Below are 12,636 nucleotides of genomic sequence, written 5' to 3'. Positions count from 1 at the left end.
GCAGACAGCTGTACGTGTTACTAAGCGTGAAAGTTCCGAAACTGAAGCTGTAGAACTAATCGAACGTGATGACACGGAAGAACTCATCCACAATGAATGCCACAAATATCCACCGCCCCCTGCCATCTGCAGTATTTCCTCTCTCAATCAGTAGAAAATATGGTTAACACCCGGTCATGCATGGAAAAAAAAAAAACCTTCATGTACAGTGAAACCATGTATAATTTTGAAAAATACCATGATATCAATTTTTGGTCATACCGCCCAGCACTATGTAAAGATGACTAGAACTATATTAGCATCTGCACCAATGGATGTCATCTGCCACTTTAAATGCTCAAGCTCTTTAAAGGATTCTGATTATCATTCATCAGCTGGAAAAAAAATTTATCTGAAAGTGATTCTAATGATTTGTTCCTCTGTGTTGTTATCATTGTAGTTGTGGTGTGGCCTTACCTATTCTCACAAAATGTTAACAATTCTTAAAATTTCATAGTTATCATCCTTTGTGTGAACAGGCCTTTACTTGGTTCCAACACCTGGATGCTTGATAGTAAAAATTTGAGAACTTTATACAATATTCTTTTGAACACATTCTCAAAGATTTGCAATCCCAGTTAATTTCACACAGCCTAAAGCATATAACTAGTCCAGTGGTGTTGGACTTGGTGAAGAAACTTGAGTGATATAAAGTATAAAATGAGACTGAGTTTCATTTGTTTCTTTGATAAAATCCTACGAGTACATGATTGTTTTTACCTTTCTGTTCTGTTCCTTACAGCTGATGCATTTATTGTGGAGTTGAAGGAAATTGCTTTGTCTGTACGCAGACAAATACAGAGACATTACAACATCACTGCAGAAAATTCTGCCAATATACAGAGGTAAAAGATTTAGATGTCATATTGTGAAAGCATTCTCTCAGAGTCCTATTTACAATGATAGCTGTACAACTGTTAATGTTGTTTTGGTCTCTCTCTCAATCTTAGGTCCATCTATGAATCCACTGTCAGGATGCTGAATGACATCCTAAATCCATGCCAACAACCAAACAGTTAAATTGGCAAGCTAATAATTTAGAGCTGATGCATATTCCCACAAAATTCTTTATTCCTTATTTTGTTCTCTCAGCTGTATACTGTCTTGCATGTTTTTGTTTTCCACTCTCTGTATACAAGAACATTCACTATATAAACAAAACTTCCATAAAACGTCATCTTGGTTCACTAGGATCACTATTAATTTTCTTTTGTACACTTTCAAATGCAGCAGTGTTTCCATTGCATATAACTGTAGTTTATAATCTTATCAATCTACGAAAAATCTTCTATTTTGAAGACATTTCAGTGAATCTGGTATATCTTAAGATGATACTTTTAAGGTTTAAGGTGTCTTTGATGAAATATGTCCCTTCTATTGACCTTTTCTGCTTTATCCTCAGATCCATTCCAAATACTGGTCTGAGATGTGTTGTTACACTTCTACTTTCCCTATTAAACCATAGAAGTGTACAGACAAGTAATTGCTAAATGTAAACTCTGAGATATGTATATGTGATTGATTTTTTTTCTAATCTGAGGTCTTTACAGTGTCACAGTCTATAATCATGGTGTGAAATAAAGAAAAAGCACATGAGATTAAATCTGATTTTGAAGAAACTGTTGCTTAAACCTGAGCTTGATTGAACTTGAAACTAAATGTTTGGGTGGATTGTGACTTCTACTGATACACTATTATACTCTTTTTCTCTTTTTTGATGTCTGCTTTTCTTCACATAACCCTAGTAATACATTCCCATTAATGCCCAATTAAAACTCTGTCCCATCTTTTAATTAATCAACAAAAAAAAAGTCCATGGTGTAATCTTCAATGTCTCTGATTTCGAGGGTATGAATGGATATTGTTTGACATGCTAGATTATAGCATACCTTTGGCTTGTTTATTCACCACACATGTGGCATGTGATTTATTGTCGTGCGTTGTTTGTCAAGTACATCACACCAGCGTTTCGGTAGGGGGCACAATCTTTGAGCAAAATAACTGCTCGAGAGCAACGGAGATAACCCTACCCTTCCTCAACCGCTTCTGTCTGATAAGAGAAGTGCGGTCCATCGCTTCAAACTAAATGCAACTGACTGCGGAAGTCTTGGAAACCTGTAGCTAGTGACGTCAGTAGCTGAGGCGGGGCGCTGGCCGTGGTGCTGAACGCGCCTCGCGCCTCTTACAGTTGAGTACAGGACCCGGGCTAGCAGAGCATCACTCATCTCACTATCCTCCATCTCATTCGCCTCTGACCTACTTCCGCTCTAATCACCACTCCTGAACCGTGAGAGCCGCTATGCCGAATTAACGAGAGCTGTTTGGGCTTGATGGGCAGGATGGCTTCTCTGCGCGCGCTGCTCCTCGCCTTGCTGTCTGTCCACGCGCTCGCCGCTGCATTCGCGGACAGGAAATTCGGTAAGTTAGTTTCACATGACGCCCCACTAAGTGTGTGATGTTTGTCGTCCTTCCCTTTAGAAATAAGCCAACTTGTGTTTGTGTATGTGTGTTTTCCTTGAGTGCAATTAATGAGGTTAATCACAACAGCGGTTTGGCGTGCAGAGCTTGATGTATGATTTTATTATTATTATACATGACTCGACTAAATGTATCCAACTGGTTTGTTAACATCATGGTAACATAAAATCCTTCACCCTTAAGTTATGAGATTTTGCAGTCCATTAGTGATTTCATTCTGGGTCACATGTACCTGAATCAGCATCCTTGTTTCTTCTGGAGCAGTTTCCCCATCAACCAATCAGATTTCAGGGATGTAAAGGGCTTGTACATTATCAACTTATCATTTACTTTTTGCACTGGAGAAAAAAAAAAAGAAAGCCCAGCAGCTTGTCATTTGGGAAGTAGCCTTAAAAGGGTAATTTTGTACATTATTTGGGTTCATGGTATTACTTTAAGGGCGCATCATACTATTCCAAGCTACCAGTATGCACCTATTACTGGGTGCATATTTATTTTTTAGGTTACTGTCCCAGTGATGAGCTGAAAGTACAGGTTTTGCACATTTTTGACAGTGTATTTTAGCGGTAGTTAATGGTGCTGAAAGGACTGTTGTTCCAGGACAATCAAAATCTGCTGTTCCAGTAACGTGTTCTGGTCCTTAATAGGACATGTTTTAGGACAGTTACCTCGGAGCCTTGTTTCCTTGAGCATGCAGAGCGCATAGGGTCACCAGACAAATGGGAGATCGTTCTAGTGCTCCTCACTGACAGTGGATTACATAATCGCGTTACGGTTCGTTAAAGCATCTTGGCAGGCTTCATCTTTCAAAGGCACAGGCCAAGAGCGAGAGCCAGCCTCAGCTGGGAAGGACTCGGCTCGAGCTGTAAACAGATACAGCTTTACACGCTTCATGAACCGGTGCATTCACACATCAATAGTGAGGGAGCTTTGATCATTGAAGAGACGAATGACTGCGAACTTTACTAAAGATTGGAGCCTTCAAAGACTTGGGCTAGTTTATATGACATTTCCTACACATGCCATGTGCATCAAAATTTTGTCAGAGTCGTGGCATAGTGGGTAGTGCATGTGCTCATAGGAATGCAGGTTTGAATCTGGCTTGTGTCATGTTAAGATTGCATTCCCAGTCTCTCCATCTCACCAGCAGTCTTGTTATAGACTTGTTTACTTGATCATGTGGATGCGTATTAGTTTTTTGAGAGCGTTTTAAATATTCTGTTAGGGCTGATTTATATTACATTCACTATACCCTGAAAGTTGAATTCATTGTTTGCAAGCTAAAAGCCAAATCACAGCTTGTGATTCAGATTCTGAAGTTTTTTCCTTGAATGCACAACGTGTTACTAAATGATTTGCAAACACTCAGCTGGGTTTGCTCAGCATCATTGTTGTTAAGCAAGCTGTGGTTGGACAACAATGCATCATGTGATGGGTGTTTAGAAACAGGCACACTCTGTGGCTGGCATATCAGGTTGGCAAAGGTTGGGATGAGCAAGTTCTGTGAAGCCCTGATGAATAGAGCTGTTAAGCATCTCCAAACAGTCTGCTGGAGGCTTATATATCACTGCATTCAGACTGATTCTGGGTCTTCAACTTTCTCCCATCTTTCTTTTTTTCTGTTTTTGTCACTATTTTTTTAATGAAAATATCTGGTAACACCATGACGTCTGTATATTTATAATGAATTATAAGGATATTCTTAATTATAATGCATGCATAATGCCTTATAAAAACCCTTATAATATGTTGTATCTAAAACTGTAACCACTAAAAACGCTTAGAATAAAATATATTTTTTAATTAAATAGGAAAACTTTAACATTTTTAAAAACAACATAAGAAACGTTGTCTTGGCAACTAACTGAAATAAGTTTAGGATGAAGCACAAAATGACTGCCCTGGAAATCAATAAAAATTAAAACCGATATAAACATACACCTAAAAAGTAATATAAAAAAAAGTAATAAAAATGATGAAAACACATAACAAAATTACTAAAAAGTAAACACTTGAAAAGGAAACACGACGTAAATGTAACTCATAAAGTTGTTGTAGGGTACTGTGCAGATCTTAAACAATGTTGCGATATGAGATCTTTATAACTACAGGAAATATAATCCTTTAAAATTGAAGTGGATATAACATGGTGTATGTTGTGTTTAAATCATCGTACTCTTACATGTCATAACGTACTGTTATAATTATTTCCAATGGCATGGGTACAGAGTGTGATGCTGGATTTTTTGGATGGGATTTAGAGATTCCAGAGACAGAAACGAAGTGAGTCAGACTTGTCCTATGAGAGATGCAAGTGGTCAGAGGTTCTGAATTTTTTATTTTGAAGGTTTTGTTATAGTCTTTGTGATGGTTGGATTGTGTGTGTGTTTATGTACACGCACAGAAGCACATTGTTATTTTTAATAAGTCCCACTGTGTATTATGTTTACGTCATCTAATGAACATGATATAGGAGATGGTAGTTTCCCTGCATCCTCTTCAGCAGCTCCATGAACTTCCTGTGAGGAGATGGAGAGCGTGGGAGATATTTCTCATCTCAAATGTACAGGAAGCAGCAGAGATTCAAACTGAGTTGTTTTAACAGAACAGATTATTTATGGCTCACTTAGAATCTCTGGTGCTTCCTGGAACAATATCTCCCACGCCTGACACACCTAGCTCATGAGCATCACAGAAGAGCTGACATTTTCAAATACAAATAACTGACAGCATTCTTCTCTAGTCTCATGTAAACGAATATTCCGTTGAGTACAAGTTATGCTCAAGCAGTAGCACTTGAGGCGTATTGTTGTTTACCACAAAAAATACATAAATAAATAAAATAATAATAATTTAAAAAATAAATAAAAATCAGATTGTCCCTCCTTTTCTTTAAAAATAGCAAAAATCTGGATTATCGTAAGTCACTTAAATTGGAAGTGAACGGGGCCAGTTTGTAAATATTAAAATACTCACCATTTCTATAGTGTGGGCACAAAACATAAACATTATGCTTGTTAACATGATTTTAGTGCACTGTAAAAATGACTTGTAATTTTAACAGTAAAAGACCAAAAATTCTATGGTAAAAACCTGAAAAGGGCTGTTGGATTTATTTATTTTCAACTGTAAAATGTACAGGTTGTTCTGTAAAATTGTTTACAAGTTTGACTTTTTTTACAGAATTATTCTGGCAACTACAGCTGCCAGTTTTATTCTATTAAAAACAACTGATTTTTTTTTTTAAGTAAAAACAAATTTCAAATACAAAATGTAAGATAAAAATTAAAGTAAAATTTAAGTTAAAAATTACTTACTAAAAATTACTTTAAAAACACTTAAAACCTTTAAACGACCATAAAAATGACAGGAACACATTTACAGCTCAAGTACTAAAGCCAGTTTTTAGAGTACGTTTTATCAGACAAATTGAAGTGCTTTTATAAATGTATACACTTCACATTTCTACTATCCTCTATCCTTCACATCCTTCACATTTCTACTATCCTCTAAAAACTGGCCCCATTTATTTCCTTTGTAAGTGCCTCACTGTAACCTCAATTTTTGCTTTTTTAATTTATTATTATTGTTATTATTTTAAGAAAACAAGGGACAGAATTATTTTTGTACTGTCAATTGAGATGAACTTATAAGGAATATCCCTTCAGTGTTTAGATAGTACACCCTGACCTCAGCTAATGGTCAAAGCCTATATATAGGCTACTGTAGGTCAGAATAACCCTATTTAAACACAGATAAATGGACAAAGTTTGAGATAGACATGACCCCCGGTCAATTATCTCAGTCAATTTGTATTAAATAATTAATTATCTGCCTCTGTCTCCATATCTCATCCAAACCATTCACTGAGTTCTGTTTAAGAGAGAGATTATTTCTGTGAGCTCTGTGAGGTTCAACTTCTCAGTGCGTTTAATAAAGCTGCTGTCAGGCAGGTTAGAAGAAAAGAGATGATATGATCAAACCTGGACAGCCTGGCTGAATTTCGTAGCCTGGGTCTCATCAGGCTTATCTAACGGAGAGGCCTATGGCCTTCAACATAAAAATGTATTTTAACTGATGCTTAAAAGAAAATTAGTCGAGATTAGCAAATAAGCAACAGCAGTCAAAAATCTATTTGAGATAACATAACAATAAATAATATATGGCAAATGGTAGCCTAAAGATAATTTTCAACATTCATCCTGAGTTACAAGCTTAATCAGCATGGTGTTCTGCTCATTTTCCAGTTAACTGTATGTTTCTCATAATATTTAGAATCAAATTATTACAAATCAAACTGCTGACTAAATAGACAAGCAGGTGTCAATTTGCTAAATTTGCCAATAAGTATTACTGCTTTTCCACAAGCTTTACAATACAATACAATACAATACATCTTTATTGTCAACCATGGTTGAAATTTGTCTTTGACCACACCAGCGAAAACCAAATACACATACAGACAACATACTACAAAACACATAAAAACCATCATACTGAATCACATAGCTTTTTGATTAATAAATCCGATCGCAGCAGGTACAAAAGACTTTTTATAAATATTTGTCTTTGCTCTAGGCATTAAAAATCGTCTCCCAGAGGGCAATAAAACAAACTGATCACACAGAGGATGAGTTGGGTCTTTTAATATACACTCCACTTTCCCAACACATCTTGAGGTGTAAACCTCACCGAACTTACTCTGTGGTCTGCCAATGAGGCAGGTCTTTACAGTTGATACTTGCTGTATCACTGTAAATTAAAAGTCAGTCACATAAATTAGATTTTTTTTAACCACCCATAAACTACTTAAAGGGATAATTCACATAATAAAATGGGAAATTCTGTCATCGTCTACTCACCCTCATGTCCTTCCAAACCTGTATGACTTTCTTCTGTGGAATGCAAAAGATATTTTGAAAAAAAATAAATAAAATTCTTTCTTTTTTTTTTTTTTTTATACAATGAAAGACAGTGAGGTTCTGTGTCATTTTGAACCCCACTGAATTTCATTATGGGGACAAAACCAGTTTAAAATAGTGTTCCAAAGAAGAAAGAAAGTCATACAATTTGGAAACAGCATGAGTGTGAGTAAATGAGCAATCCCATTAGGCATGTCTATTTTTGTTGGCTGTTTCTCAATGAAACTGTCATGAGCCTCATGAAGCTCTGAGTGTCACTGCTAATCATCTCAGAATGAAATCTGATTGTTTCTGAAGCACTGCCTGAGCTGAATGTGTCTGTCATCCCTGTCCTGTTTTTGCTAGATGAGCTTTTGTATCTGCGTGTGGTCTTGTCATCGGTCTTTGTTGGAGTGTGAGATGGAGAGAAAGTCCTTCTTTCTGCTTATTTGTGCAGACACAAGCTGTTATCTGTGAGTGTATTCCAGCATCCTTTTAGCCCCCCACAGTGTCTGGCATTCTGGCACACACAGGTAACACAGACTGCAATTATAACACACTAAGTAGTATGTGTGTGTGCGTGTGCGTGTCTACTTCTCTGATATATCATCTGTGGCATAATTATCCATTTTACTGATTGTATAAATAATCAGTGACTTTTTAGATATTGGCAAATTACTCAAATCTCATTCATCATGTGATGGTGTCACCTCACCTCCACCCGCTGTTATTTCATCTATGTGCTTTCTGCAAACCAGACCTTTAATAATATTGGTCGACTATAGACCTTAGTCATGGCTGGGCCATATTCAATTTTTGACAGGAAAGAAAACAAGTCTGTGAGAGATAGAAAAGAAGAACAGTGTGTTCAATGGATTGTATTGCTGTTTAACAGCATACTATTTGTTCAGCTGATGAAACATCTTTCCGGAAAAATAAATAAATAAACTTTTAGTAGACAAACTGTAAAGACTATAAGTCTGTTCCTCACAGCCTCATTTTCATCAGCAGTAAATTCAATATGGCGTCTAACCTGACTAAGGTTTATTAATCTGAATGTTGAGGAATCCCTCAGTGTCTGTGGTGGTTAAAAATGAGTTCACTAGCCAGTCACACCTTTTATCAAGATAAGTAGCCCAGAGCAAATTTTCACATTTGAAAGGGCATAATGAAAAGGCCAAATCATAATGGATGGCAATGGCCACAGTCAAGAAACAGTGTTCACAGTCAGGAAACACATCCATATGTTCAATGTATTAATGAAGAAACACCCCAGCGGGCACCTTGATGTTGAAAAGACATCAAATTGAGATCAAACATTGGCGTCAAAAACAGGTCAAAAATGCAAATCAAACTGACACTGATGTTCTTTTGACCACCAAAATAATGACAAAAAATCATTTTATTCAGCAAACTTGAAATCAATAATACAAATGTAAATTCAAAAGGAAATGCACCTATTCTGATTGTGAACAAAGAACAACAAGAACAACAGATGAATAATTACTGACGTCCATATCACAATCTGAATTTGATTAGCTGTGCAGCGCTACTTCCTGATTGTTTAATTCAAAATTTGTGTGACATTCCGCATTATACAGTGAATTGTGTTTTTATGCCTGGACTCCGTGGTTCCTTCCATGTTGTCTGCATCGCAGAAATCATAGGGCTCTAGATGTATGGACAGTGTAGCCGGGAAACAAGTTTTAACTGCAAAATGGATTACAACTACCAAGTGAAATAGCCGTGTGCCATGGATTAACCTCACACACATTCCAAACTGTGTTGCATGCATGCTACAGTGGTAAATGTAATAAAAAAAAATTTCCTACCACATGGTACAGGCGTGCATACACAAAGGACTACCAGAAATAGTCATAGCACAAAGTCACATTTTATTGAAACACATTCTTGTAAGTGTTAAAAGTTACCCAAGACTGGTTTACATTATATGACATGTACCCGCCTGAGAGTGACAGGATGTGAGCTGGACACAATCGTAGCAGACTGTCACTACTAGCATAGCGCCATTTACAGGTGTGGTGTTAAACAGCAGAGAAAGCTTTGTCATTGAATGGGCATTAGAAAAAGACATGAGTGTGTGGATGTGAAATGGACATCAAGTTTCTGAAGTCAGTTTGATTTGGATATTTAAGCTGTTTTTTGATGTCAATGTTTGATGTCAATTCAGGTCAGGTCTTTTGAACATCATTTGCCCACTGGGACACGTTTCAAAAGGAGATGTGGCAAATCGATGCTGTCCGAGGCCCCAGTTAAGAAAAAATGCTACTTAAATTTAATCAGTCTGACAAAGAATTCATATGCAATAAATATCAATCAATCACACAAATCATTGATGTCAATGTGATGTCCATATGAAATCAATTTGACATCTAAACAATGACATTTATTTGATGTAAACTGAATGTCATTGAACACATTGGCCTGCATATACATTAAACCAATTTCAGTGTGAGTATTAACTTCATATTTTCACCCAAGAAATTACTGTCCAAACTGACCTTAAAATAATGTTATACAGCATCTTGATGTTATTCAGCATCTTGAGTTCCATCATGCTTGCTTCAACAAAACTGTGTGCAACAATCTGAGTAAGTATTATGTAAATTCTTGAATTATTTCCCTAATGACCTAGATGTGGACGTGTTTTTCACAATCCTTTCTTAGCAGATCTTGTATTCCCCATTGACCTACATACTACTGCAAGCAATGCAGTAGCTGTAATTTCACACAGTAGATTATGAGTTATTCTGTATTCAGTCCAGAAGTTTCCTGAGCTTTCCATATAGTTTTTTTTTGGAGTTCAACATAGATATATTTGTAGAAGGAAAGTAAGGAACATACATATATTTGTAGAAGGAAAGTAAGGAACATACATATATTTGTAGAAGGAAAGTAAGGAACATACATATATTTGTAGAAGGAAAGTAAGGAACATACATATATTTGTAGAAGGAAAGTAAGGAAAAACACTAGCCCAAAACTTAGGAACCGCAAACTTAAATCCAACAGTGTCTCATGCATCAGAGCCCAATGCCCAGGTAGACAACAATTTCTCAAACTTAAGCCTGGCAGTGCATTTGATTTCATTTCTCATCCATGCCAACTCACAACTTATGTATCATGAAATTTGAAGAATCATTATGTACATGCTGTCAACAGCAATATTTAGTTGAGAGCTGAGAGATCTGTTCTACACAATGACTGTACCTTGACATTCGCATTTTCCCTCCTCACGGACTTACTTGAACAGGTATTGTTTTGCACTATGGCCCAGGTGTTCTGAAATAGTTTGGTGCTTAATAAGGACATTAGTGACTAATTTGGCATTCAGACCACTGCTATACTGGACACAAATACATTGTTACATCAAGAGAATCTTGAGCAATATTTTGGGCTCAAGTTAAGCTCAGTCGACAGCACTTGTGGCATAATGTTGATTAACAAAACAATCGATTGAGCTTACCTTTTATTGAACCCATCATATTCCTTCAAATAGACCAACTGGCAAGATATTGCAGTTGATTCAATCCTTTCCTCTTTCTACACACACACACACAAACACACACACACAACAAACCGGTCCTGATACTCTCTCACCACTATCTGACAGTTAGTTTTGGTATTCGGGCAGAGTGAGTGGTCTCACATGTCCTTAATGATCGGCACTCATGTCTGAGCATGTGAATTGACTTGGCTAATTAGAATGGTAGTTCTCTCTCTCTCTCATTCCTCCCACTGAATGTCACTTGTCTCTGTTTCATCTCTCCTTTTGGTTTTGATGGTATGTCATGTCAGTTGCATGTGTCCACAGGCATTTTGTCCCCCTAAAAGAAATAGCTCTCGGTTACTCCAAAATAATTATGTTGTCTGTTGTCTTCTATCCTCCATTTTCTTTCCTCTCTCTCTCTTGTGTATACATCTAAATCATTCAGCAGGACGGAGGGAAAGGATGTCTATTCCTGACTCCCATAGTCCCATAGACCCACCAAGTCTCTCACGTCTTTAATTCATACTGATGTTGATGCCTGGAGCCCTCTAGTGGGTAATTGCTTTCAGTTGGACCCACCTGACAGGGTCTTTCCTTTACCTGGCATGTGATTATATAAATATATATATATATATATATATATATATATATATATACATTTATTTATAAGGTCTTGATTGAAAGGAGGAATGCATGAATTGTTTAAAAGTAGTGACATTTGAGAATAAGTCTAAAGTTTTTCAGGTTTCACACCTATCCAGAAAAAAGGCGATGCTCTGCTTAAATTCCCACTAACAGCAGTTTAATCAGTTTTAACTCCTGTAGAGAATTATGCTTATTATGTTTATTTGCAGGAAATATCTATGTGCAATTGTTTTTATATAGTTTTGTTCTTTTAAGATAGCTTTGTTTCCTCTTGGGTTGCAATGAATTTGCCACCTTGGAATTATAAGGTTTTATCTGAGTGGTTTTGAGATATCAAGCTTAAAAGTTTTTGCATTCCATGCACTTTGTAGATAGAATCTTTTTGTTTTCTAAATAAAAAGTCCCAAAATGTACTTAAAAAAAATATCACATTATGTAAATAGTTTGTCACAGAATAACTAAATTTTGACAAAAACGTCAGATTAACCTTATAATTACAAGGTGACAAAATGTGTTTTCACGACTTCTTGAGAAATACATGACTAAGAAAAAAGCAAAGCAAATGTTTAAAGAACCTTGTTTTGACTGGTGGTGGAAGAAATGCATAAATAATCTACTTAAAGATTTAAAGATACTGTACCCTTATTTAAAGGTCCCCTGAAATACTTAGAAACACGCAGCGTTACTCTATGTGTTGACGTCATTTTAACTGAAACAGGAAGACAGGGCGGGACATATCAAGCAGCCCCGCCCCTTTTTAAAATAGCCAATAGCGTTCGTTTATATCACAGCTTGGGCTAGAGCCGTTGAGCTCCGTAAAGCCGCATTTGACAGGGTATGCCAGCCACAATCTCATCCATATTGCTATAAAATATAGCATTCTGTGTAGAATTCAAATAGCTCCGATACATTTTGTGGACTCGCGCATGTGATTCGCTCCATGCTATCGTGTCTCTGGACCGGAGCAGAGTGTGTGTGCAGTGCGGTGGTTAGCGTGACACAGCGCGAAACCAGACTTCTTTTTTTCCTCAATGGAAAGCATATTTACACTGTTACAATTGT

At 36.7% G+C, this 12,636-nt stretch overlaps 2 protein-coding genes across 2 annotated transcripts in view; both read left to right on the top strand.

Annotated features, from left to right (window-relative positions):
- Positions 1-1,658, top strand: part of LOC107653291 (condensin-2 complex subunit G2-like) — a 27,422-nt gene extending 25,764 nt beyond the window's left edge. The window contains exons 26-27 of the mRNA XM_016439962.1: positions 782-884; positions 990-1,658. Coding sequence (XP_016295448.1) covers positions 782-884; positions 990-1,059 — 173 coding nt within the window. The 3' untranslated portion in view covers positions 1,060-1,658. The remainder of the gene's footprint in view (positions 1-781; positions 885-989) is intronic.
- Positions 1,659-2,195: 537 nt separating this feature from the next.
- The window catches only part of LOC107653277 (receptor-type tyrosine-protein phosphatase N2-like), an 83,543-nt gene continuing 73,102 nt past the window's right edge, over positions 2,196-12,636 (top strand). Inside the window, exon 1 of the mRNA XM_016439946.1 lies at positions 2,196-2,457. Coding sequence (XP_016295432.1) covers positions 2,370-2,457 — 88 coding nt within the window. The 5' untranslated portion in view covers positions 2,196-2,369. The remainder of the gene's footprint in view (positions 2,458-12,636) is intronic.

The sequence above is a fragment of the Sinocyclocheilus anshuiensis genome, unplaced genomic scaffold (genome assembly GCF_001515605.1).
Source record: "Sinocyclocheilus anshuiensis isolate Anshui unplaced genomic scaffold, SAMN03320099.WGS_v1.1 scaffold219, whole genome shotgun sequence".
Taxonomy (NCBI): domain Eukaryota; kingdom Metazoa; phylum Chordata; class Actinopteri; order Cypriniformes; family Cyprinidae; genus Sinocyclocheilus; species Sinocyclocheilus anshuiensis.
Note: the sequence above shows the minus strand (reverse complement) of the source record. Positions and strands in the feature narration are given on the sequence as shown.